Source organism: Poeciliopsis prolifica, unplaced genomic scaffold (genome assembly GCF_027474105.1).
Source record: "Poeciliopsis prolifica strain line A6 unplaced genomic scaffold, Auburn_PproV2 SCAFFOLD012, whole genome shotgun sequence".
In the NCBI taxonomy this organism is placed as follows: domain Eukaryota; kingdom Metazoa; phylum Chordata; class Actinopteri; order Cyprinodontiformes; family Poeciliidae; genus Poeciliopsis; species Poeciliopsis prolifica.
Genome location: NW_026562387.1, coordinates 8,189,652 through 8,214,185, shown reverse-complemented (window position 1 = coordinate 8,214,185; position 24,534 = coordinate 8,189,652). Strand labels below are relative to the sequence as shown.

Genomic DNA, 24,534 nt, shown 5'->3' with positions numbered 1-24,534 from the left:
TGGAAGGGAAACATCTAAAAGTGGTGTCTTTTGGAAGATCGTCAGGTAAATAGTGCAAGAAAAAAATCTAGAAAGAAAAAAAATTGTTAAGGCTAAACTTTCCATTATTATTAGCGCCACTCTGGTGCTGTGTTCTAAACGTGAGTTCGAGTGATTCAAAATGTGTTGGATTCTTTGGTTTTCTCTTGCACGCAGTAAAAATAAAAAACATTAAAAAAAGAGAAACATTTGTAAACAAGGAAAGTAAAATTTACCTTCACATATCAGCTCTCACTTAAGGCCAGCCTGAGTGTAATGCAACATGGAAAAAACTTGATGGCCATCAGTTATGAACTCCTTGCAATTTTGGACTTCGCAGCTGCTTTTTTTCCGCGAGTCACCATGCAATACATTCAATAGTCACAGTGGATAGACAGCATTAAAATCGATCCTCAAGACATTGTATTAAACAACTGTGCAAACAAGATCTGCAGTGCAAAGAGTCTGTAGCAGCACAACGTTTCATTGAAACACTTGAGGTAGATATCTGTTGCGTTATATTGCTTTTTTTATTTTTTAGGTAGTTTTGCTTCAATGAAACTCAAATGCTGAAGGCAGAATTGCAATTTGTTTTAAAACACACCAACATGTAAATAAAAAAGAAACTAAAAAGCAGCTTCTGGCTAGCAAGAAACCATAAAAGAGATTGTCTGGAGCTTATTGTTTACTTCCTGTTTGGATTCCTTGTTTGGTGGGGTATCTCTCTGCGTACCACCAGGTATCACCAGTACTATCAGTACTGGTGATACCTGGTGTCACCAGTACTATCAGTACTGATGATACCTGTTAAGAGGAGTTCCATTCTGCAGGGTGTACTGGCTCTGTGGTTGGTGATGTGAGTAAGTGTTCTGATTAACAGGCAGCAGTGCATCGAACACGCTCTTATTTGGAGGAACCGACTGCAGCATGTTGTCCAGGTCCATGAGCAGAGGACGGGGCTGAAGCGAGACTCGCCTGCTGGGGAGAATCGGCCAGTAGGACTGACCTATGAAGTGGGTAGGCGCCATAGGAGAGCTACCGTAGCTGTAAAGTGGTAGTCCGCCATGCAGCGGCATTAAGGGGCCTCCATTAAACCGCGTGCTAGGTGGGGCCACTGCATTTGGGGGAGCATACTTAGCGTAGGAGGTTGGAAGCTCCCACGGAGGAGCAACACTCTCCTGTCTGGCGGATTTGTGCAACGGTGGTCTGTAGTCCTCATACCCATCAGATCCTGCTTCAGGAACACGCTTCCCAGTGTGGGACAAGCCTTTCCATTCCTCATCGGAGGAGGAGGAAGAAGAGGTGGAGGCAGGGCTTACAGAGCTGGCGGAGGAGGCGTAATGAGAGCGTGGAAGCGGCGAAGGCCGAGGGCGCTCCACCTCACCCCAGCAGTCTCTGTCCACATCCCCAGAAGCGCTCGTTGGCCGCAGGCTCTGCAGTAAGGAATCGATGGCAAAGGACGAGTCCAGCTTGGGCCTGAACAAGTCGCCCTGCGACGGTGAAGGATTTCCTGATGACAATGGCGGGAGAGAGGTCACACACTCAGTCGGAGGAGGGGGCGGCTCAGATTCCGGCTTGTGTCCCTGCAGGATGTAGGGAGCCAGATCCTGAGCAAAGATAGTCTCGTCTTGGCGCGACACAGCTGTGTTCTGCCTCTTCAGAAGATCCAGAGGAATACGGTCCAGGTCCACAGCCCAGAAGTTCCCTTTACCTTGAGGTTTGCCCGGATCCTTTAGTACCTGCAGTTCAAAAGAAAGACACATTGCTGACGGTTTGACCTGACTACCCAGTCTGGCAGGTTGGGCTTAGTTTCACCAAAAGAAAAAAAAATTAATCACAATGGCCACAAAATGAATAAACCAGTTGACCCTCAAACAATGTCAACCATTTTTATTGGCTCGTCTGGTGGAGTTGTGGGAAAGTTGTGTGCCACTTATTAAATTATTTTACTTTGATACATCTTATGATATCTAAACATCATTAATGTATATATGATCCATCTTGATTGTGATGATGGCATTTGACAAAATGTAATGTTTATAGCGCCGTTTATTTTTATTTTTTGTTGGTGGCTCTAATTTTGCCACTGTCACTTTTGTTTATAGTAGTTATCTCTTAATGCTGAACAAATGCCTCCAAATTAAGAGATAATACTTCTGAGTGTGGGTTAGTATGGCACTTCTTTAAAGGCTTTTCATACATTTTGGCCTCCTACAAATGAAACAAAGTTTTCTTATAGGGAAACATAATGACATCAGCTCATAGAATGGCCCCTTGAAGTCTTTGAAAGTGGAAGCATGAGAGTCTTATGTATACAGACCTTAACAAAGCAGTTATAGGAGGAGAGGTTGTGTCGCACAGAATCTCGCCACCCTTTGTAGTTCCCTTTGAAAAATGGAAACAGGGTGCTGATCTCCTTCAGGATCTGGAATAATAGCAAAAACCATCTCAGTTCATGTTTGTTGCAGCACAGGAATGTCTCTCCGTCCTCCCCCCAAAAATAATGACGTACAAACAGAAATATGAATGAAGGAAATTACTAATTTGCAGTCAGAAAAGTCTAAATAATTGTATGTATGTGTTTTTTAAGCTTGCACTGTATATCTTATCTGTGTTCTGATCCAGATCAGTGTCTGGCTTTACTGCAGCCCAAGCTTATCAAAGCAAACCATGAGTGGCAGGAATGGTGGTCACCCAAGTGTCACAGAGAGGTGACTGTTTAGTGTCAGATCTTTCACTGTAAACGAGATGCCTGCATGTTCTTTTTTGTGTGTGTGTGTGTGTGTGTGTGTGTGTGTGTGTGTGTGTGTGTGTGTGTGTGTGTGTGTGTGTGCGTGTGTGTGTGTGTGTGTGTGTGTGTGCGTGTGTGTGTGTGTGTGTGTGTGTGTGTGTGTGACCAAAAGAAGTAGCCAATAATCTTTAAGCGTAAAAGGTTTGGAGCCATGCGTAAAAGACTTTATGCGCTATGCCAATGCAAAATATCTCCCTTTTTTATTCATATATTTAAGACCATTTACCTCTGATAGTGTAAGCTTCTTCTCTGGGGACCGCTGGATGACCATGGCAATCATAGCCAAGTAGGAATAGGGTGGCTTGGGGTACCGCCGGTAGTTCTTCTTCTTCCCACTGCTGGAGCCGCTTTTCTCCGGTTCAGCCTTCCACGTCACGTCCCGAAGCTTCGCGTCGTCGCCGTCTTGACATGAAGAGAGGGCTGGCATGGTTTGATCCACGAGTCCAGTGGCACCGCCACGGTGTCCGGTGCTTGCAGAGGTCTGCTGCTGCTGCTGCTGCTGTTGCTGTTGCTGCTGTTGCTGGGGGGACATCTCAGCTGGTTGTTGAGGCCGCTGCTGGGCTAGACCGCAGGAAGGAAAACCCCGCTGCACATTTCTGTAGAAGTCAAGTTGATGGTCGCGGTGTTCTCCACTGTGGCACAGAGCGGCTGGTGCCAGGCGGCTCTGCTCCGGCCAGTGCTTTGTCATGTTGATGCAACCCCGGAGAAGAGGGGGAGAGTGATCGGCCAGGAGCGAGAAAGAAAGGGGGGAGGGATGAGGGAGGTCGGAGAGTCGGTCCTTAACTTCTGGAAGACTGCTGGCTCCAGGCTGACTCTATTTGAAGAGCAAACAATTAACAGTTTCATGCAAATCCCGCTGCGTAACCATGCAGGGGAGTCCGGGGTGGGGGGGACGTTATCTGAAAGCAGAGTCGCTGATCGCCCTGGGGGGTTCGGGAGGGTTTGCGCACAAAAAAGGGACAGAGAAAGACAGTAAAATGCCATTATGATAATATCAACAAACCACTGCAGCAAAGATGTGGTGGAATTCCTTTTGGAACAACGCCTGGGACATTTTTACGCACCGATGATTGAAGAAGGCCGCGTTTTTAAGGGACAAAGACATTGTTTATTGAGAAACTTTGGTAGTGAGCAGAGGACTCATTTCCACTTAAACTTAAGAGGCGCATCTTTCATTTGTTGTTGAAGTCAAACATTACAGATTGTGTGGGAGGTTCCGCAGAGAGATTAATCTCGATTAAAACTCATCAACTATTTTCCGTGAGCAATATACTAAATTGTTGGCTGATATTTAAACGGAAAGATTCAGTACATTAAAAGACTATTCTTGTTCTTTTTCTTCTTTTTACCCTGACACTAAGACACCCGGACAGGATTTTACAAATGTGGCCCAAATGGGAATTGGATGAATTAGTGTTAATCTTCCTGTATAGGTGTGATGCAGCAAAACCTTTAAAAAGTGAGACTCTTAGTGTTAACACCATTTGAGACCCAGCTGACACCTACTTAAGGCGGTTGCTGATATTTGGTGAACCCTGGTGGGTCCAGTAGTACCCGCCCATCCAGAGAAAAATGAATTTGCTTCAAGCAGCAAAAATGAAAATTAAATATCTTTGATACACCTGACCTTTAGAGTCCATCCTGGTTTTCTTCAGCTACCACTTCCATGTGTTTCTTTCTTACCTGAAATTCATGTAGTGCATAGGTATTTTTGGTGCATACATTTTTACATTAATATATGCATACTGTGAGCCGATACACTTTGTCAACTCAATGGTTGTTTCATTCAAATGGAATGACATTATTTTAGATTTTAACTTTGGGATTAACACGTTTTAATAGCAAGACATCAGCTTGTTTTTCAAATTTTGAAAAGCCAAGACTTTCAAAAGTTATTAACTATAAAAATATATTTTAATTCTAGGCTACCTGATCATCTGAACATAATTTGGCCCAATTGCTGAACATTCTACCAGCAGGATTGTTTTCCACAGCAGGGAGGGTAGGTGCAGAAAGTCATCCAGTGCTCAGAGACTAAAGTTTCGGGAATGCAAGTCCTTTGTTCAGGTCAATGTAGTGCTAATGTGTAAATGTCTTGCTTCCCAGCAAGCCAGAGACAACAAGTTGGATTACAAGGAGCTCCGATGGGGGGTGAGCTGGAGTCTGCTCCCACCCGGGAAGAGCTTCTTAGCATGTGAGGAAGCGGCTTCTGGGCAGGCCTTCCATTCAAAAGCATGTTTGGGGTTTCTGATGTTCTACAGGCTGCTAAGTGCTGTGCTTGCAGCACTTAGCAGCACTTGAGCCAATGTTTCCACACCCAGTTGTTGGGGAAATTTGCTCACATTACAAATCCCCCAGAAGAATTAACAAAACTTAAAATGTTAGCTGGAGATAAACTGGACAATTACTTTTTAAGGTGCTAATTGCAGCCTTTGTTTAATGAGCTAACACCATATCTGCCCATAATTTAATTTACTTCAAACATATTTGGAAAAAAAATGCATTATGGCAAAAAGGACTCACCACTTAATATTTCAGCTTTGAAGTAATATGCAAACTCTTTGAACTTGGCTGCTAAGATAAGCAACAAGCCTCCATCAACCACCTGCTGCAATCTGCAATTTACTTCTCTCAGTTTGTCTTACTTTTGCTGACAGTTTGTCATACTTTTGCTGACACTTTGTCCCCCTCTAGTGGTTATTGTTCAAATGCCATCCTACATCTTCACTGCAACCTATTGACCAATTTACTTGGTGAAACTTTGTTCTTACATGACTGTGTCCTCATAGAACTGACCAGGAAAATCTGTGTTACACATGAACAGAGAAGTGTTCGTTTCCAAAAACACCTTTCCGATAAAAACTGTCAGGCTTTCTCTTCCTGTCTGCTGGAGTGGGAGCTAATAGGTTTTCCCTGGATTAGCAGTGAAGCAGGGGAAGAATGGGATGCCCTGTGAATAGAACAGCGTCAAGGACAATTCTGTCCATCTTTAGGCTGATTGTGTCTGGACAAATCCCTCCTCGGCAGGCTTCAAATACCTGCCGAGGAGGACGGAGAAAGTGAAAGAAAGTCTTAATCATGTCATCTGTCTCTGAAAGGTCCCTGCATTCTTTTTCTTTTTCAGCTGAAATATAGGAACAGGAATAAACCTGCAGATAAACTTGGGGATGTTTGATATTTGAAAAGCACAGAAAATTTTACATTTTAGAGATAATTTACAATGCAGGTTCCCACGGCGTTTGGGAGAGTGGGGGCCCACAGCATCACAGATCATCCTCCATATTTTGCAGTGGAAATGATGTACTTTTCCACAATGTCGTCTTTGGAGAAAGGTACATCCACAATGGTTGATAGCAGACCCTCTTCTCCATGACAGAAAATGTTCTCTTTATTAGCATCAATCCGAATCTACTAGTTGGTGTGTGGATGGAGTCTACTAATTGTTCAGCCCAAAAGGATTCTCCGTCATACACTTCTCTAATAGTGAGTTTCCTTCTTTCAGCACTCTTCCCTCTCTTGGTGGCCAATGGCAATATGAAATGTTTGGTGTTATGTCATATTTATTTCCCCAAGAAAACAAGACCCTAGGCTAATTGAAATGTCCATAAAGCTTTTATATTCTTATAAAATTAAGTTCATTTTGTTCTGTAGTTTGTGGGAAGCTTATTGTTCTGTAGGAACAATTTAGTTCCTACAGAGCAGATTGTTATGTAATTTGCTCTGTGGAAAGCAAATTGTGAGCTTTTGCTTCCCACAGAGCAAACGCTCACAAATGAGAGGTTGAAATATTCTGTTTCATGGAACCTTTTTCTGCTCCAAAAAAAAAAAAAAAAAACAACAACACTTTTGTCGTTTCTTTACCAGGAGTGCCAGAAAGGCTGGATGACGCTTTAGTACCCTGTGCTGGAACTCTTATCATACAACCTGATCTGCTGGAAGTACATCCAATCTTCACAGCTGCCCACCAACCTGTTGAGTTGCATCTGATGGCTAAACAGTGATGTGAAGTTTGGTTGATGAACTAATAACCTGTGTGTATAAAAACCTTTGATATCGACACCCTAATTCCTTTAGAAAAACTCTACTGATTGCGCCACAGTGGGGAACAGTAACAATAGTTCCTGCTGAGTTTCAGTAGAGTGGTTGGCTCACTGCATTGTCAAATTATAAAGGATCAAATTTGTTTCAATATTTTTAGAGCCTAATCAACAGCAGAAAGGTCTAGCAAATTAGCAAAAATAAAAATAAAAATCCCACAAGAGAACTGTCTTTGTGAAATTGATGTTTTGTTCTTGTTCTATTTGGTGTGATTCTCTACAGTTCAACTCTGATAGATGTAGTCAGATTAACACATTTATACATAGGCTATATGTATATAGGAGGAAGGAGTGGAGTGCTTTTACTCTGAGGCATATCAGGCTATCACACCCACTTGTTTACAAAAGGTTTGTTGAGTGTACATTCCTGGAACTTTGAGACTAACATGAAAGAGATTGCACAGAATTGTCTAATTCTGCTCAGAAATCGTTTCTTGCACAATGTGAGAAGAAAAGAAATACATACTCAATGTCAGGCATATGACCGCACAACGAAATAACTGAACGTTTTCACCCTCGAGCCTTTAGTAAACGCAAACTTCAAGGTATTTAAATACTGATCACAATATAGTGCATAAGTGTGATTTAGAAGAAGAGCCATACAAAGTTTTCAATGATTGTTGTTACAAATGCAAATGTGGAAAGTGTGGCTTGCATTTATATGCACCCCTCTTTATCTTAAAGATCCAGTACAATAAATTTCCTTCAGATGCCAATATGCAATTAAATTACATTTTTGTGACATTTAATTTCTGTGAAACTACAGCTGTTCGTGGGAGACCTCGAAGGTCATTAGAATAAAATAACTAATTGTAGGACAAGCTATTGGAACTTCTCATTATAATGGCCCAGTCAGTGCAATGAATATCACATGTCATTATAATTCCACTTAATAATTATTAACTATTTTGTGTTGGTTTATCAGTAGGTATAATAATAATAACAATAATAATAATAATAATAATAATAATAATAATAATAATAATAATAATAATAATATAATGCTTAATACGTTGTGGGTTTTTTAATGTTTCATAAACAGACAAAATGCCAATAAAGTTGGAACTGAATGGGGATGTTGGAGGTGAACAGAACTGCACGCACACTGAACTCTATGAAAGTTGAACGTTCCCCCCCGGAAGACTCTGCCGCCCTCTAGTGGAAGCTGCGCGGTGGGAGGAGAGGGTGCAGGTCAGGTTGTTATGGTGAGGCATTTCCCCTGAGGGCTGGCAGGCAGGAGCAGGAGCAGGAGCGGTGGACAGCAGCTGACTCGGTTTTCACAGCCGCACAGCTGAACAGGAGCCGCCGCTGACAGCCGCTTCAACAGGTAAGATGTCACTCCTGCGTTTTCTATGAAGCTCGAGTGGAAGTGGCCGTCCTGCTCGGTTCCATCTCACGCCTTTTCAAATAAAGTCGTCGACGAGAACATGAAATAATGTTTAATCTCCGCAGCGGGTTTTGTTTCTGGTTATGAAGCAGCTCAACAGCAGCCAGCTAAGGCAAAGCTAGCATGACGTGACCTCTCTCAATGAACTCAGTAAGCAGGTGCTCTCAGTGGCTTTTATGGCTTAATTAAAAGAAAAATGTCGACTCTGTCAGAGCCCTCCCGCTGTGAATGAAGGCGGGTGAGTTAAACTACTTTCTACCTGTCAGACAAACAGCTACCTGTTGCGTTGGTGTAGGTGGACCGCTGAGGAGCGTTAGGTAATCTGCTGCTGCTCCAGCTCAGTTTAGGTTGATGTTAAGCCTCTGCTGCTTCTATCAGAGCCTCTAATTACAGTTTAAAGTGGAATTAAGTGAAAAACAAAAGCCCAACATGCTTAATTTACTTCTATGACCGCTTGAAATTGAAATCGTCCGGAAATTGGTGAACTATAGTCGACACAGTGACATAAAAGTTCAGGTCATAGTTCAGGATATAATCTCCACTTTTAAAAGGTTTCCTCTGTGTTATTAGGAATGTGGGCTAGGTAATCAAATTATTGGATTATAAAAATTACCATACAATGCTATGTTTTTTTAATTTATTAAGCTTCAAACTGATCAAAATAAAATTATTTGTTTATTCAAATGGTATTTTTAATTTAACTAAGCTCTACTTTAATTCCATATGCCTTTTCACAATTTTGTCACCATATACGTCAGGGTGTTTTGTTGATATTTAATGTGAGAGGAACAGAAATTGGTGTGCAATTGTTTAGTGGGAAGTAAATTTTACATGTATGTTTTAAACACATACAAACAATTATATGAATTCAGATTAACCCTCCTTTTCTCTGATACTCTTGGATGAGAGATCAGAGCTGCATACAAAATTCTCAGTATGGTGGGAAAATAACAGCACATGACTCTGGACACATCACACCCACTATTTAGTCACAGCCTCAGAACTTTTACACATTTAGTGAAACATGGTGGCAAAGTTATGCTGCAGGACAAGGAAGCTGGTAGCATTTGATGGGAAGATGAATCAACCTTAATATTTATTTAAAAAATGTGATGAGTTCAGGGGTGTAAAACTCCAGTCCTTTGTGGCCAATGCTCCACAACTTTAGATGTGTCCCTCGAACAACACACCTGACTCAAACGGAGCCAATTGCCTCCTCCGAAGGCGGTCAAGGTTTGCAGAGTTCTGCTGATGACCTCATTGTTTGACTTAGGTGTGTTAAAGCAGAGACACATCTAGAAGTTGCAGGACGCTGGACTTCAAGACCTGGAGTTAAGGACCTCTGGGTTAGAGGCTATAAAACTCAAGGACATAAACATAGTGGAAGAAATGACCGACAGACAGATGTGGCTTAGTTATCTTTCCCATACAGCACTATACAACTTTCCTTAGTAAGCATGTAGCATGTTTAAAAATGAAAGAATGATTGCCTTGTATGAGTTAACAAACGTTAGCCGAGTCACCAGTCCCCTCTGGTTTCAAACCCAGTTTGGTTGAGTTTGATGTCATTTCTAAATCTAAGCACCAATCTCAAAAAGAGATTTGAAGAGGAGCTGCAAAAACAACTGAGATGGATTAGCAGTGCTTGCCAACAGCTGAAGGTGTCGTCCAGGAGATGCTACTGTGAAATTTCATCTCTGCAGCCTGGACATCCCTCCCGCTCTAAATACTCACAGTGAGAGTATTTGGCTCTCACTGTGACTTATTAACCCCGCTTAACTAGTACACATTAAACCGGGGTGTTGCTCATGAGTAATACAGCGTATGGGCAAAGTACTTTTTCAGCAGCATTTCTATGGGAAGTGTAGTCAAATATTTGTAGGGTTTATAATGCAGACCGAGATTATTTCCTTCCTCTGGAAGGAAATAGTGCATCTGGAAGGAAAATAATGAAAAAGCCAGATTAAATATCAACACATGAGATTTAGTGGACTTGAACCCTGTGGGGGCTTATGAGGGAAAGAGCTGTTTTATGGTGCAAATAATGGGTCATTTTGGAAAAATCCTGTTTATAGCTGAAATTGTGACTGTGAAGTACTTACTAGAAAGATCTTTCTTAGCAATCTTGAAATGGTTTATGTTTGTAATGCTAAAAGTCCAGATGACTCAAGAAAGCATGAGCTCAAATTCCTCTTTGTATCCATTATTCTCTGTGTGTAAAAGCCAGATACTCGCTTCTATCTAATTTTAGAAGTGAAGTCTCCAGATTCTTTTGTCCACATTTAGTCAGACTGTTTTCCTTTTCATCCAATGCCTCTCTCTCTCCCTCTCTCTTACCTTGCTATTGGCTACTTGGCAGATTTACTGAGATTTCTGGGTGATTATATGGGGCAACCCAAATCTTTACACATGACAGAGCTTACTGTAGATCCTCCTCGCTTGCTCTTTCTGTGCCTCTCCTTCATTCAGGCCTGGCAGGAAAATTATAACCAAATCACATACAGATTTTTTGCAACCACAAACAAAAAAAAAAAAAACAACATGTTTTGTCTCATCAATTTTGGTTTAAATTGATGCAAATAGAGACACCCATTGTTATTTATTTACTCAGCAAGCTGTTTCAAGCTCCACTTCTTCCGTAATTGATGTCTGTGCTGCATAGTAAGTGACAAAAAAGCCTTTCTGTGTGTTTGGCAGGCCATTCTGGCCACTTGGCATTGTTTCGGGTTTTATGCTGGATCGTTCCCGAACCATCAAGCCACATTGACTCAACATTGTTCGCTTCAGTCTGTGCGCTTCATCAAATCACTTTACAAGGTTGTTGGCAGCACACAGCCCAGTTTGGACTTGTTTCGGTGGCGATAAACCACGGATGAAGCTCTTAGCGCTTTGGGTAGTCGGCTTTAAGTTTGAGCAAAGGTGTCAGCTGTATTTTCAGCCATGTTCTTGGAAGAGTGATCAAGTTGTACCGAGGTAGGTACCACCTAAAGAAGGATGTAAGAGCTTTTACGCGTGTGTGTGTTTACGCTACTCTATTCATCATAGCTGCTCAGAGAAGGTTTGTGTTCTCCCACAGCCCCTTCCTGTTAGGTCATCTAATTAAAAAAGGTCGGAAGACTATAAATGTCAGAGTGATGCTGCAGAATGTTTCCAAACACATTAAAATGCACTTTTTTTTCTGCATGTATGAAATTCTTTTCTAGGGAGTTTTTGTTATGGCTGAACCTTATACAATATTTTCCTTCTGACTGGTCTTTGCCTGACTCAAACTCACAAGGTTCCTACAGTCTTACCAACAACAAATTCCACAACAAGTGTAATGAGAGAACCCAAATATCCCTAAATCCGTGAGTCACAGAGAATCAGGATCTTTTTTCCCCCTTCGTCTCTGTTTTATTAACTGTGTTATCTTTCTTTTTTGTTTTGGCAGGCAAACGCATAAATGATAATTGGAATAAAGTTTGTTACTGAAACTTGATTTTAAACAGTGCTGTGTCATGCTAATGTTTACACACCGGTTTACAAACCTTTGATTTCTGTCCAGCTTCTGTGACAGTCTGGAGCTGAGTGGGGTAGAAGATAAATAGAAACCCTTTGAAGTTATCCTTCCAAATTCATTCCATAAGCCAAACTGAGCATAGGATGTGAATATAATTGGATGGTTGTCTTCTGGTCAATCAGAAACTCAAAAATCCATGTATTTCTGGGCAGAAATAAAGCCACTATACTTATCAGGGTATTCTGACAAAAAAAAAAAAAAAAAAAAAAAAAACGTGGGTGTGGGGAAAGGGTTTTCCTCAGTTTAGGAAAGGTTGTGCTTTAATTTGCAGACCGCTCTCCTAAGTTTCTATGCCGTTCGCATTATTTTGTAGTATGTGTAGGACCTGTAAATTAAACCATGAAGATTTATTTCTCAGTCAGCTCAACAGTCAGCTCAACAGTAAACATTGCAATGTTGTGGCTGAGCTTCATTCCTCTGATACCCTGCACTGATTGGCTTTGGCTGAGATCTGACTTGTCCATCTCACTCTGCCAAGGTCGCTAATCTGCAAACACTGACCTCTTGTGCCCTGACTGCGTGTTTGTGGTCATAAAAGGATTGTAGGAGACTAGTACTGTTAGTTCATGTGTCAAAGTTAGTGTTTGTGTTCATTACATTTTAGTTATCCGTTCTTTCAACAAATGGTGGACAATTCCATTAGAGGTTTATTAATGGTCCTCATTAGATAAGACATAACAGCAACAGCTAAGCTTCCTAGCAAACGGTTAGGAGATTTTAAAGAGACAATTCCCTTTTGCCCAGAAGACGTTTAAGTTGTTAATGGGATTGTTGTCACTCCAGAGACTGTTTCGTTAAAAGTGATTTAGGGATGTTGGCCGAGACCAGCTCACGCATACAGAGCTGTGTTGCATTTGGAGCCTTGCTAAATGCCCTTTAAATACAAAAGGGCATTTACTAAAGAAGATACTGGATTCTAAACTCGCCTGGACAAATCCCTGTGTGGTGTAGATCCTCTTTTTATTGTGCTTGAACAAATTGTAAACAAATATCTATTATTTAATCAGTTTTAATCCTTTGTGGAGTCTGGAGAAGTCACACTTCAATGTTTCAGCTCATCAAAAAAAAAAAAAAAAAAAAAAAAATCAAGCATCAGACCAAGATAACCTGAGAAAATACAGGTTGTAATTTTCAGATGACCTCATTTATTAAATTAATAGCCATCAAGTAGTAAACCTAATCATTTATTTAATGAAGTGTTTCTTAAAGAAGTTAGCAAAAAATAAATAAATAAAATGGTAATCAAACAGTGATATACTTATGAATTATTAATAATCATAATTTTTTTAAAAGATGAAAGTTAAGATATTTTAAAAGTGGTATGACATGTTGCAATTCAGAATGTCAAGTTAGATAGAAGAAGATGTGTTTATTTGTGAAAACATCTGGGTGAAGCACATCACTGTTCTGGTGTGGATGATATTATTTAAATAGTCATCTGGCAAGGAGGGTGGATCCAGTCTGTTGTCTCAAATCGTCCCCACAGAGCTTCTTCCTGCTGTGGTCACCACATGACCGTTCTTTTGACTACAGGTTGCCATGAAACAACAGCTTTATAGCAGTGCTTTGCTTTGTCAAGAGAACGTCTTGCAGTAGTGTGGTTTACATCCCTGACATTTCCGAACAAAAGCAAATACATTTAGAAAGGAGGAAATTATGATACACTTTTAACCACTGATGGTCAATTTTAAACCTTTTTGTGAAGATTTGGTTGGTTTGAGCCTTGTTTAGCTACACATTCACTTAACTCGAGTCAGCTTCAATGGAAAGACTCTTGAGTGCAAAACTTGTAATTCACCTCGTCATTCTATGGAATGGACTTTGAATTTCTCACCTGGATAAGAAGAAATTAAAAAAATGAATAAAACAGACTATGATCTGGGCAGATAAAAGTAGGCAAATTCTCAGTCCATGGATATTAAGGGGCATTTAACCAAGTTTCTTTGAAAAATCCTAACATTTAACTGCACAGGAGTTTTCCAATTAAAAGAAACAAATTTTGATTTAATAACATCTAACATTGTTTAAATTTTTTTGAATGCATTTAGGTAGTTGCCAGGAAGTACAGTTTTGTTCACTTCCCAGAAAATGTATATATTCAAAATATTTTCTGACTCCTGATTACTGGTTGGGTGAAACTCTTTATAATCAACATTAGTGTTTAAAATCTTTGAATCATAATGACAGCAGAAACTTCCCAGATTACCATTTCTTAATGCCGGTTATTACCCATTTCAACGTAAGTGAACACCAACTTTATAAGGTAGTTGGTGGAACAGTTTATCTTCTTGCAAAAAGTTCTTGTATAATATTGGGTTTGTTGCATTGTTCTCTGAATAATGGACAAAATCTCAAATTCAGCCAAGGTATTTAAACTTATGAGCGCAACTGTTTCCTGGTAGATTCGAGTGTTTTGACCTTTAACATAAGGAAATCCTTGCAGAGTAGTTTATGACTCTGAATATTTTAAAATAGAGTATTCACAAGGCCAACCAAAATGGTAAAGCAGACAGCGTGTAGGCAAATTTCTATACACTGAAAATATCATTGGAGCTTTTAGCTGTAAATCGCTCAAAACTTTTTGAATTATAACATTCAGGAAAAACATTGCAGGAATGATGAACCTCGGTAAGACGAACATCTGAGAGGAAGTTTGTAACTGATATATCTTATCATTATCAGTACACCAATTTGTCTGCTATTCGACTGATTTATTGAGGTAGTGTGGTTTAAGCACACTAGTTCACTCACATTTCACGTGTTGCTTGCTGCCATAGCTCTGTGTCCTCACACTAGTGTCTTACCGTTCACTCTCTCTATCTTAGTGAGTGCCTCTAGTTGACCTTCCTCTCAGTGTGTACAGGCCAAAGCCTGAATAATATATGAGTAGCCTGGAAAGAGCCGAGTGTGAGTCGTGTATCTCTACTGGAAGTTAACGAAAGGCAACGGGAGAGATATTAATGTCCGGCGTTGCTAGAGTTTGAACTTGCACTGAAACAGAGTGTTGCTATGCAGATTTTAACCACTTTGTGTGTCTTGCTCTCGTCCCTGTGGGAACAGCCATTGCATGCAAGCTTCAGCTAGTGTCAATCATTAATGAAAAGCATCCCACCATCTCAAGTTTCTTTAGGAGAGACAAGGGAGATGAGGGAACTCCGGGGTTAAAGATAACAATGTTAGAAGTGGAGAACTCATGCATTCTACTGTAACGGAGCACTCACATTTTTTCTCCCTGCCTACAGACTGGATCAGACTGGAGGAGCAGCTAACTACAGACTGAACTGTCAACATTTCACCTGAAGAATGTTCATCAACAAGAAAAAGCCATGCAGTGTTTACTGAGCACCTCGATTGGATTTATGAAATAATCTGGTACTGTGGAGGACATGGTCTAAATCCTGCATCTGTTGTCATTGAGCGTTCCAGTTCTATCCGCATAATGCATGTTTGTTCATCGCCAGTACATTCTGAAGGCATCGACCCCTGTTGAATCCAGTTCTTGGACTATATCAGCCCCAAATTAAACACTTTGGAGAAGAGAGCGAGTCCACAAAGCCGAGAGTTTATGTTCCATCTCCCTTCTCTTTTTCTTTCCTTAAATGTATTATTGCAAGATCATCTACAGGTGAAATGGAAAGGACTGAAAGTTTGCAGAAGCTAACACTTTTTCCTTTCGGTAATAAGTCAACAGCATTTCATTTTGGTCCAATAAAAGTTTTTATATAAAACATTGATAAAACCCAATTTGTAATCATGGAGATATTTAGAGAAAAAGCAACCTGACTTAATTTATTTTTCATCACTTCCATTTTTTTTGTAATTTATTTATTTATGTACTAAAAATCTAACTCCTTTTCTATATTCTGCTAAACATTGTGATGTAGTTCTTTAACCCAAGAGAAGACTGATACAAAGTTTTGAAATTACTAAAAGAATCTGATTTCGGAGAACGAGCCGAACACAGGCACGAGACAGCCGGCACCCTGTTCGCCATGGCAGCAGACCACGGCGAACTGCTGGCAGAGATGGCCACGGTCGGGCGTCTGAGTGCCACGGAGCGCCTGAAGCACGCCCAGAAACGCCGCGCCCAGCAGCTGAAGGCGTGGACGCAGATGGAAAAGGACGCGTCCCGAGGATCCAGGGCCAAGGCGGACAAGAAGAAGAAACGCACTACGAAAGTGAAGTTCCCCGACTCTGTCACGCTGCTGGAAGCAGCGGCCCGTAATGACGTTGAGGAGGGTGAGAAGTAAACACACACTCACACACACTCACTACCTTGCTAAACTCTGCATATCCTTTAAAGGCTTTCAAATGTTCTGACATTACAATAACACACTTCAATGTATCTAAGAAGGATTTTATGTAATACCAAAGCGTAAGAATAATTTTCGGAAGACATGTAAATAATTATCTTGGTTGGAATACTAACTCTTTAACAAAGTATCTCCAAGTGTCTCCTAATCAAAGTCCAGACCTAAATTGATGTAAAAAAATCTTCTTAGGACTTGAAAACTGATGTTTACAAATGCTCACAAATCACTCCTGGCTGCACTTCAGCTCTTCTGCAAAGAAGAATGTTTAAACATTTAAATATCTGAAAGTACAAAGTAGATAGAAATCCTCAAGCATACTTGGAGGTTCAACTGCAGCTAAAGATGGTTCTCTTTAAATAACATTTAAATGTTATTTAAGTAACATGCATTCCACTCTTACCAGTTTTATATTTGTGTAGAAGGTTGAAAACTGGGTGTATTATTTTGTTCCTTTTTCACAGTTGTGCATTAGTTTGTTTTGGCCTGTCACATACAAGCCCTATTGGTTTTGTGAGGGATTCTACCTCATAATAAATCAGGATTATTTCCCTGAGAAATTACTGATTATTTTGCAATATCTCCCAATTTTGTTTTCAAGAAGTTTATTGTTGTCTGCTTGGAATAAAGCATTGATCTCTATCTAGAAACAAATTTGTTGCTGTTTAGGAGCCACAGACAGGTACAGGCTTTCTTCCAGTGGGGTCTTGTGTGTGTGTGTGTGTGTGTGTGTGTGTGTGTGTGTGTGTGTGTGTGTGTGTGTGTGTGTGTGTGTGTGTGTGTGTGTGTGTGTGTGTGTGTGTGTGTGTGTGTGTGTGTGTTTTTTTATGTGTGCCTTTGTTTTTTCTAGTGAGAGAGCTGCTCAACAGCGGGGTCAGCCCAGATCTGGTCAATGAGGACGGACTGACAGCCCTACATCAGGTACAAGGCAGAAGGTTCAGGGCTTTGCTGAAATTGTCAAAACTTAAGTATTTTAAAACCATGTTTTCAGTTCATTAATTTTCCCTCAATCCACCAAATATGCACAGAGACCTACTTTGCTTTAGGATAACAGTAAAGGTTCTGTAACAAAAATTGCATGTTTTCAAAATGTTTGTGACTTTCCAGTGTTGTGTCTGTCTGTGATGTTTTCATCCATCATGTCCTTTTTTAAGTCTTTATTATGTCTAAATCTTCAGATAACTTAGTTTATATAAGTAAGCTTAGATTATTCAACTCCACTTTTGTTCAAAGGCCAGCAATTTTAGCAAACTGGGGACTTTAATAGCCAGATTTAGAAAAAGTTAAGGGATTTTTGTGATTTTAACTCCAATGGCGTGTGTTTAACAATTTAAACCATTTGTAATTTATTCTCCCTATAAGTTGATGTAAATTTCTGCCTCTTCTCACTCATGAAAGGAGTGTTTGTCTGAACAGAGAACTCTTTATAAAATCAGTCGCAGCTGAGTTTTTAGGAAAAACTTTGTATTTGCACAGCAGAAGACTGAGCCATTCATGCAAATCTTTCCTCTAAAGTAAGCTTAGTTTTCATTCAAAATCTGGCAATGATTTATCCATCCATGCATTTTCTTGTTTGCTTTTTATCCCAGTGCTTTATTGTTTGTATCTTTTTTTAAAAATCATCATGGAGTTACCATTTTTAGGATTTTTCTGTGTTTTTTTGCTGTTTTTCTTCTTCTCAGTGCTGCATCGACGACTTTGTGGAGATAGTTCAGTGCCTGCTAGATGCTGGTGCCTCTGTGAACGCCTGCGACAGTGAGCTGTGGACGCCGCTGCACGCCGCTGCCACCTGTGGACACACTGGACTAGTGCAGCTTCTCATTCAGGCGTGCGTCAGTTTTCCCTTCCGTTCTGAAAAATGTCCAAGTTTTTTCTTTCTAATATCTGAGCCTTTTACTCCTCTCGCTTTCTCTTCTGTATTTATTTAATTTTCATTTAGATAAACAGACTGAGAAACCTAAGATATGCAGTATGCAAAACCAATGCTAATATGGCTGCAGTTTGACTTTGAAAACATTGCTTTGTACAAAAGGGTGTGCCACTCTAAGCCTGAACAATTTGCATGTCTATTTCCTTGTAGTGGAGCCAACCTGCTGGCCGTCAATGCAGATGGCAACATGGCCTATGACCTCTGTGAGGACGAGGCTACGCTGGAGCTGCTAGAGATGGTTATGGCTGAGCAGGGTCCGTAAATGTAAAATCTTTTGCTGCGCAGTGGGGACAGAAAATGTTTCACATAATTTATGTTAAATCACTGTTCAGCATAACATTTTGCCTTTTTTTTTTTTTTTCTTCACAGGGATAACTCAGAAGCGGATAGACGAATGCAGAGGAGCGAAAGAGCTGACCATGCTTGCTGACGTCGAGGCTTTGATTAACACCGGAGCAGATTTAAATGCACAAGACAACAATGGAGCGACGCTGGTGAGATGATATAACACATGGCACACAAGAGATCGTCCACAAAAGTGTAGTCTGGACAAGCGTTAATCTGGAGTAAAAGAGGGTTCAAACAAACTGGACTGTTTCAACAAAATGTGAAACATCCATGATCTTCAGAATCAGTCAAATGAGAAACATCCAGCACTGCAGTAGCCTTTTTTAATTATTTTTTCTTTCCATTCCAGCTCCACATAGCATCTGCCAATGGCTACATGTCTGTAGTAGAGCTGCTCGTCGACCAGAGGGCTCAGCTGGAACTGAAAGACTCTGATGGATGGACGCCGCTTCACGCAGCCGCCTGCTGGGGACAGGTTCGTTCTGCTGTCGACCTCGAGTAACTTTGTTTTGACCTGTCTAATGGGTATCATTTGTTTTCACTTGTTTCCAGATCCAAGTGGTGGAGCTGCTGGTGGCTCACGGAGCCAATCTGAACTCCAAGTCTGTTTTAGATGAGACGCCGCTCGGTGAGATCAGAGGCTTTTTGTGGTCATTTTGTTTTGTTTCTCTGAAGTAACTTGATGCTAAATTTGTGACGTCTTGCTCCGCCTGCAGATGTTTGTATCGATGAGGAGGTCAGAGCCAAACTGACGGATTTGAAGAACAAACATGATGCCATCATGAAAAGTCAGGACAAGCAGAAGGGCACGCTGCAAAGACGAGTGTCCAGCACTGGAAGCAGGGGGTAAACAAGGCAATTCAGGGACACAAGAACAGGGATTTACTTCAGAAGTAGGAGCAGTTGGGTGTTTTACCTGATACCTGTAACATTTGCCCACACAGGAAGGTTGTGCGTCGGGTCAGTGTGAATGAACGGTCCAGTCTGTACCGCCGGGAGCACCACAGGGAGGCCATCGTGTGGCAGGAGCCGGCGACCACACCTGAATCACAGGACGAGGACGAGGACAGACAGACTGACATTGAGCTGCTTCAGCATGCTCACATGGTGACTGAAAATGGCTCCTTTATCTCATATAAAGTTTGACTTTAGGGAGGCAGCTAACGATTGCTGTAGTAATCGATTAATCTGCCAATTATTCTGATGATTAATCAAATTAAAAAATTTGTACATTCTACACATTTTTCATTCAACCACTCCATCTTATTTACACATTAGAAATTCATTTTAAAGTAAATATAAATAACTTCATTCTTTGTTAAATAAGAAAATAAATATTGTATTGCCTGAAGTACAATAACATAACAGCATTCCTTAGTGAATGCTTGATAATCTGGAGGAAAATGGGCATCTGCAGCTAAGAAATACTCCCAACGTGAAAAACTCAGCCTTTTCCGCTCAACTTAACGTCAACACATTGTAAAGGTGATCTGGTGATTATTATTTGGATTAATTGGTTAATAATTGGGTACCAAACGGTACTTAATAAGAGATTTCTTTTTACATTATTTGAACCCAGTGAAGCTAAAGCTGTCATTTAATGAGCTCTGGGTAGAACTAATTTTTTTGAAGGGTTTTGTTTTTTTTATCTTAAATGCAAAATTTATTTTGTACATCTAAGATGTTCTTTCAACAAACTGCAAAGACGAATACTCTTGATTCTATAAACTCCAGATAACTATTGATCGATTACTAAATTAGACGAGGATTATTTCAATAATAGATTTGTCACAATGAGTCCGATTAAGCCCTGTTTGACTTGATTAACTAGTTTTTTTTTTTTTTTTTTTTAAGTTTATTAAAGGTTTCTCTTGTTTTCTCAGGTTGCTACCGGAGCAGCAACGATACGTTTGGAGGAACTGGAGGTTGCCAACAGAAAGATTGCGTCGGCTAGCGTGGCGAACGGGGAGACGTCCGTGTCTCTGGCTTCCTCTGTGCCTGGTGAGCTGTGGAGCGGCGGGGGCCGCATGGATCGCAGCGGCACCTACGAGCTCAGTCCTGCGTCTGGGCAGGCGGAGGGCGAGGGCGCGGACAGCATGACCCGGGAGAAATCGCACCACACCCTGGCCGACCTGAAGCGCCAGCGAGCGGCTGCCAAGCTCAATAAGTATCCTGCACCTCCTCCCCCGCTGCCCTCCACCGCTGAGGTGGAGGAGCCTGCTGTCGCCACCACGACGCCTCAGGCTCAACCAGAAATCCAAACGATCCCGACTCCAGAGCAGTCGTCGTTTCCCAGTCAGGTGTTCTTCACCCCGGCCAGCGGAGATCCTCCCTTGCTGAAACTGCGGGCCCCTGAGGAGGAGCAGACCAACAACAAGGAGCCGTGCTGTGGCCTCATGTAGACGCTCTCTGCTGCCTGCAGGGGGCAGAAGCACTCCAAAGTGACAAAACACCTTTAAAAACAAGACTTGATTTAAATGCATCACTGAAGACCGTCAGTTTAGGCCTCATGCAATCTGATCTCACAACTGAACGTGTAATGACTATGTTGGTTTAGAAATTCTTTACGTAGATTATCTAAAAATAATAAACCACAGAGATAAAGCTTCTGACTCACTACGGAATTAAAGTGCCTTGTAAAATCATTTACTACATTTTTTCACCTTTTATCAAACCACAAACTTGACTGTATTTTATGGAGATTTCATCTGATGTCCACTACCTTGTGTTGGCCTAACTATGTAGTGGATGGAAAAGGATAAATGGTTGCCAATGTTTCATTTTTTTCTTTATTATATACAACTGCAGACCTGACCATTGACTCGTATTTTTACACTTTGTAGAACCAGCTTTTGCTGTTGTTGCAGCTTTTATCTCTTCCAGCTTTGCTCATCTAGAGATTTGTCTCTTTCACATTTTTCATTACAAATTAGCTCAAGTTCAGTTATTCTGACACATGAAGATGCTTTTTCGGAGTCACTGGTTTGTTGCTCTGGCTGTGTGTTCAGAAGTTGAATTTCGACCTCAGACTTGGGTTTCATGGCATTGATATTTATTTTTTCCCCCCTACATCTTTCTGTGTTTAGGCCTGTTCATCTCCCCATCAATCTGACCAGCTTTTCTATCCTGGCTGACAAAAGCTATTCCCAAAGCATTATGCTGCCACCACTATGTGTCATGTTATTTTTTTCTAAATACATAGAACAAAAGGTTGAATTTTGGTCCTTCTTTCAATGACAGTTGCTTCTTACAAGTCTTTTATAAAGAAAAAGATTAGTTGAGAGCACCACCTAAAGCTACTTTGTCAACAGATTTTGCACAAAATCACACCACATTTTATTTGTACACACATTAAAAACATTCATTGTTTTCATTCCGTTTTTGTTGTAAATCACATAAAATCCTATCAAAATGCATTTGTTTGTGGTTTTAATGTGACAAAATGTGAACAGGTTTAAGTACATGGCTTTAATAAATGGTGACGTCTCACCAGGCAATGCAGGGCTACAGCATGGCCTCGTGACACATTTCCTTTTCAGATTTTCATTCTAAAACATTCAAAACACAGAGGAACCTTCTCATTGCACGTTTTCTGGTGAGACTGGGCTGCCCCGTGCCAATAATGGTTTGATGTCCAGTTTGTTTATTTCATCCATGTTTCTTCTTCTCCAGTCACCTACACACTCCAGCTTTGCCCCCCTGTTGGAGGCATTCGTTTCTGTTGAATGTAAAGTTTTGACTTGAACTCAGGAGAACTCCAGGATCCAGTTTGCCTAGAAATGTGAGTCGGCGTAAACATGAAGTTGTCTACTTCATCAACTAATTTCTCTTGATATGGAAAGAGGTTTTTCTTTAATGTATCTTCTTGCATTAAAGAGTTTTTTTTTTTTATGTTTGGATTTCTGAATGATTTACAGCTTTGTATTTTGAATTTAGAAAAATGTTTGCTCTTTACTGCTCAAACAATTTACACTTCAATATTGTAATGGTGCAATTTGTACATTTATTTTCCTTTGATATGAAATTGTTTCTTTTTAAATCAATTTACATTTGTGAAAACCTGATCTCCGTTCTTCTGTCAGTATTTGTTTTTCTACTCTGAATTTAATCACACAATTTATTTGTCTTACTTTGGAGGGGCTGGAAAAAAAACATCTTTAAAAGATGATGACATGAAGAAAAAACTGAAAGAAAAATATTTTTGCATTCACATACTGATCAAAGAGTTATTTAATTGTCAGATTGATAATCAGAGTTTTGTGCCTTCATTTTGTGGCTGGTTTAACATTGGTTTGCAACTGGTGCACGATGACTCACAGATGACGTCGGTGAGCTTTGAGATTAGTTATGATGGACTTGATGAACTTTTTAATGTACTGTGTTTACCACTGCTTTATTTTTATTGATTCCTGTTGGGGTGGGCGGGGGGAGACTTGAATACATTGTTTTCACAAATTAATTTTTGTATTTCAATATTGCAAACCCACTTTGCACATCTGGATAGCGTTCCTACAGCTTACCAAGATTATATATACTTCATCCCAGGGACTAAATGCAATGGACAAAAAATCCTTCTTTTTCTCACAAATGGTATGATAATCATCATACCATTTGTGTCTTCTCTAAATACACAAGATTGTTGTAATTTTGTTCCGTTCTTCTGACACCCTTGCGTAACCCAAGTTTCTCTGATCATTAACTTTCTGTGCCCAATATTGTGTTAGCCACTTGAAATCATTGACCTTGTCATCCCTAACCCGTTTTGTATCTCATTTGATGGTTTCCTTATAATTAATGGCCATTTGGAATAATAATCTGTTTAATGGAAGTCGCCACAATGTAACTATTAACCCTTTTAACACCTTTAAAAAAAAATTAAAAAAAAAACAGGATTGCACTGAGAAGTAGTTTGTATTACCAACTCAGCAAATGTGCTGATCCATCAGGTGTTTACTAATTGATGCTGGCTAGTCTGATGGAGACTCCTGCGAACAGAAAAAGTATAAGTCGCACAAAAACATTCTGTGTCTCGATGAAGTGTATTTAAACTCCTGGTTTCTGCTGCAGTTAAGCTTCTCATGAGCCGCCCTCAACCCCTCCTCCTCTTTTCATTTTACTCTTTCATCACACTTAGTGAGTGCAGCTCAGATGTCAAACCGTTTTGAAGTGCCTGCCAGTGTGGCCATAGATAGACATGAAGAAAATAGGACTTTGAAAGAAGTAAATGTACACAAAACAGCTTTTATTTTAGCTTCAACTTGAAATATTTTGCACCAGAATCTTAAAAACTCAGACCTTAGAACTCCACCATGGCTTACAGCTGTCCTGCATGGTTTCTCTGTCATAATCGAAACCAGTTTATGCTCAATTTTGTCTTATGAGCTCCTTAGCGCTGCTCAGTTTTTACTTTTCTCAAAGCTGACCTTGACCATGACCTGTTATGTTAACTTGGTATTTGATGCTACCAGAATGCGTGCTGCGTGACACTCAAAACGTCAGCCGGACATCACATGCTAGGACGTGCCCTGTTTTAGTTGGCGATATCAAATGTCTTTCCCTCGACTTCTCCAAGATATGTCTGCAGGGTCCTTCTTGCACAAATGCCGATTTGATCATTTGATTATTACAGCGACTTGTTTTTCTGGTTTTATCCATTTCTGCTACAGTACAGAAACAGATAAACTACCTTTGCAATAAGTTTTTTTTTTTTTTTTATGCAGTGTCTTACACGGAACGCTTGCACTTTACAAAATTTAAATATAAAGACAAATATATTGTTCAAATCATACATGTGAGAGTAGTTTTGGTGCAAATACAGCAAGGTTATGTAAAATAAAGGTCGGATAAAAACAACTGGCTAAACTACAGCCCTGCTGTAGACTGGATGTAACTTTGTGTATGAGATGCTGTTTGTCCTGTCTTACCATTGCAATGAGTTTTAGTTAATCAACAACTCTGCTTATAACAGAACACAGAGAGAACTTTGGTCCATGGCAGGGCCATGGCCACCCTTTCAAATCTGTATGGGTGCACCCCTGCTACATCACAGTCCCATTTTCCTTCACAAAAAGGGGCATTTTCGGGTTTCAAGTCA

The 24,534-nt window shown here is 40.5% G+C and overlaps 2 protein-coding genes across 4 annotated transcripts; one reads left to right on the top strand and one right to left on the bottom strand.

Annotated features, from left to right (window-relative positions):
- Positions 1-747: 747 nt before the first annotated feature.
- On the bottom strand, positions 748-3,497 carry foxh1 (forkhead box H1). The gene is made up of 3 exons (XM_055037648.1): positions 3,036-3,497; positions 2,339-2,443; positions 748-1,757 (listed from the first exon to the last, which is right to left on the bottom strand). Exons 1-3 carry the CDS (start codon positions 3,495-3,497, stop codon positions 807-809), a joined length of 1,518 nt encoding a protein of 505 aa, XP_054893623.1. The 3' UTR covers positions 748-806.
- A 4,638-nt stretch (positions 3,498-8,135) lies between these two features.
- ppp1r16a (protein phosphatase 1, regulatory subunit 16A) lies at positions 8,136-23,869 on the top strand. 3 transcript variants are annotated; one of them, XM_055037331.1, is made up of 11 exons: positions 8,136-8,233; positions 15,095-16,091; positions 17,013-17,083; positions 17,845-17,990; positions 18,243-18,346; positions 18,462-18,586; positions 18,790-18,915; positions 18,993-19,068; positions 19,157-19,286; positions 19,385-19,547; positions 20,324-23,869. In XM_055037331.1, the coding sequence occupies exons 2-11, from the start codon at positions 15,845-15,847 to the stop codon at positions 20,840-20,842; spliced, it is 1,707 nt and encodes a 568-aa protein (XP_054893306.1). In that variant the 5' UTR covers positions 8,136-8,233; positions 15,095-15,844; the 3' UTR covers positions 20,843-23,869. The 3 variants fall into 3 exon arrangements, with proteins under 3 accessions (XP_054893306.1, XP_054893308.1, XP_054893307.1); XM_055037333.1 differs by lacking the exon at positions 8,136-8,233 and adding an exon at positions 11,111-11,266; XM_055037332.1 differs by lacking the exon at positions 8,136-8,233 and adding an exon at positions 14,040-14,091.
- Positions 23,870-24,534: the final 665 nt, after the last annotated feature.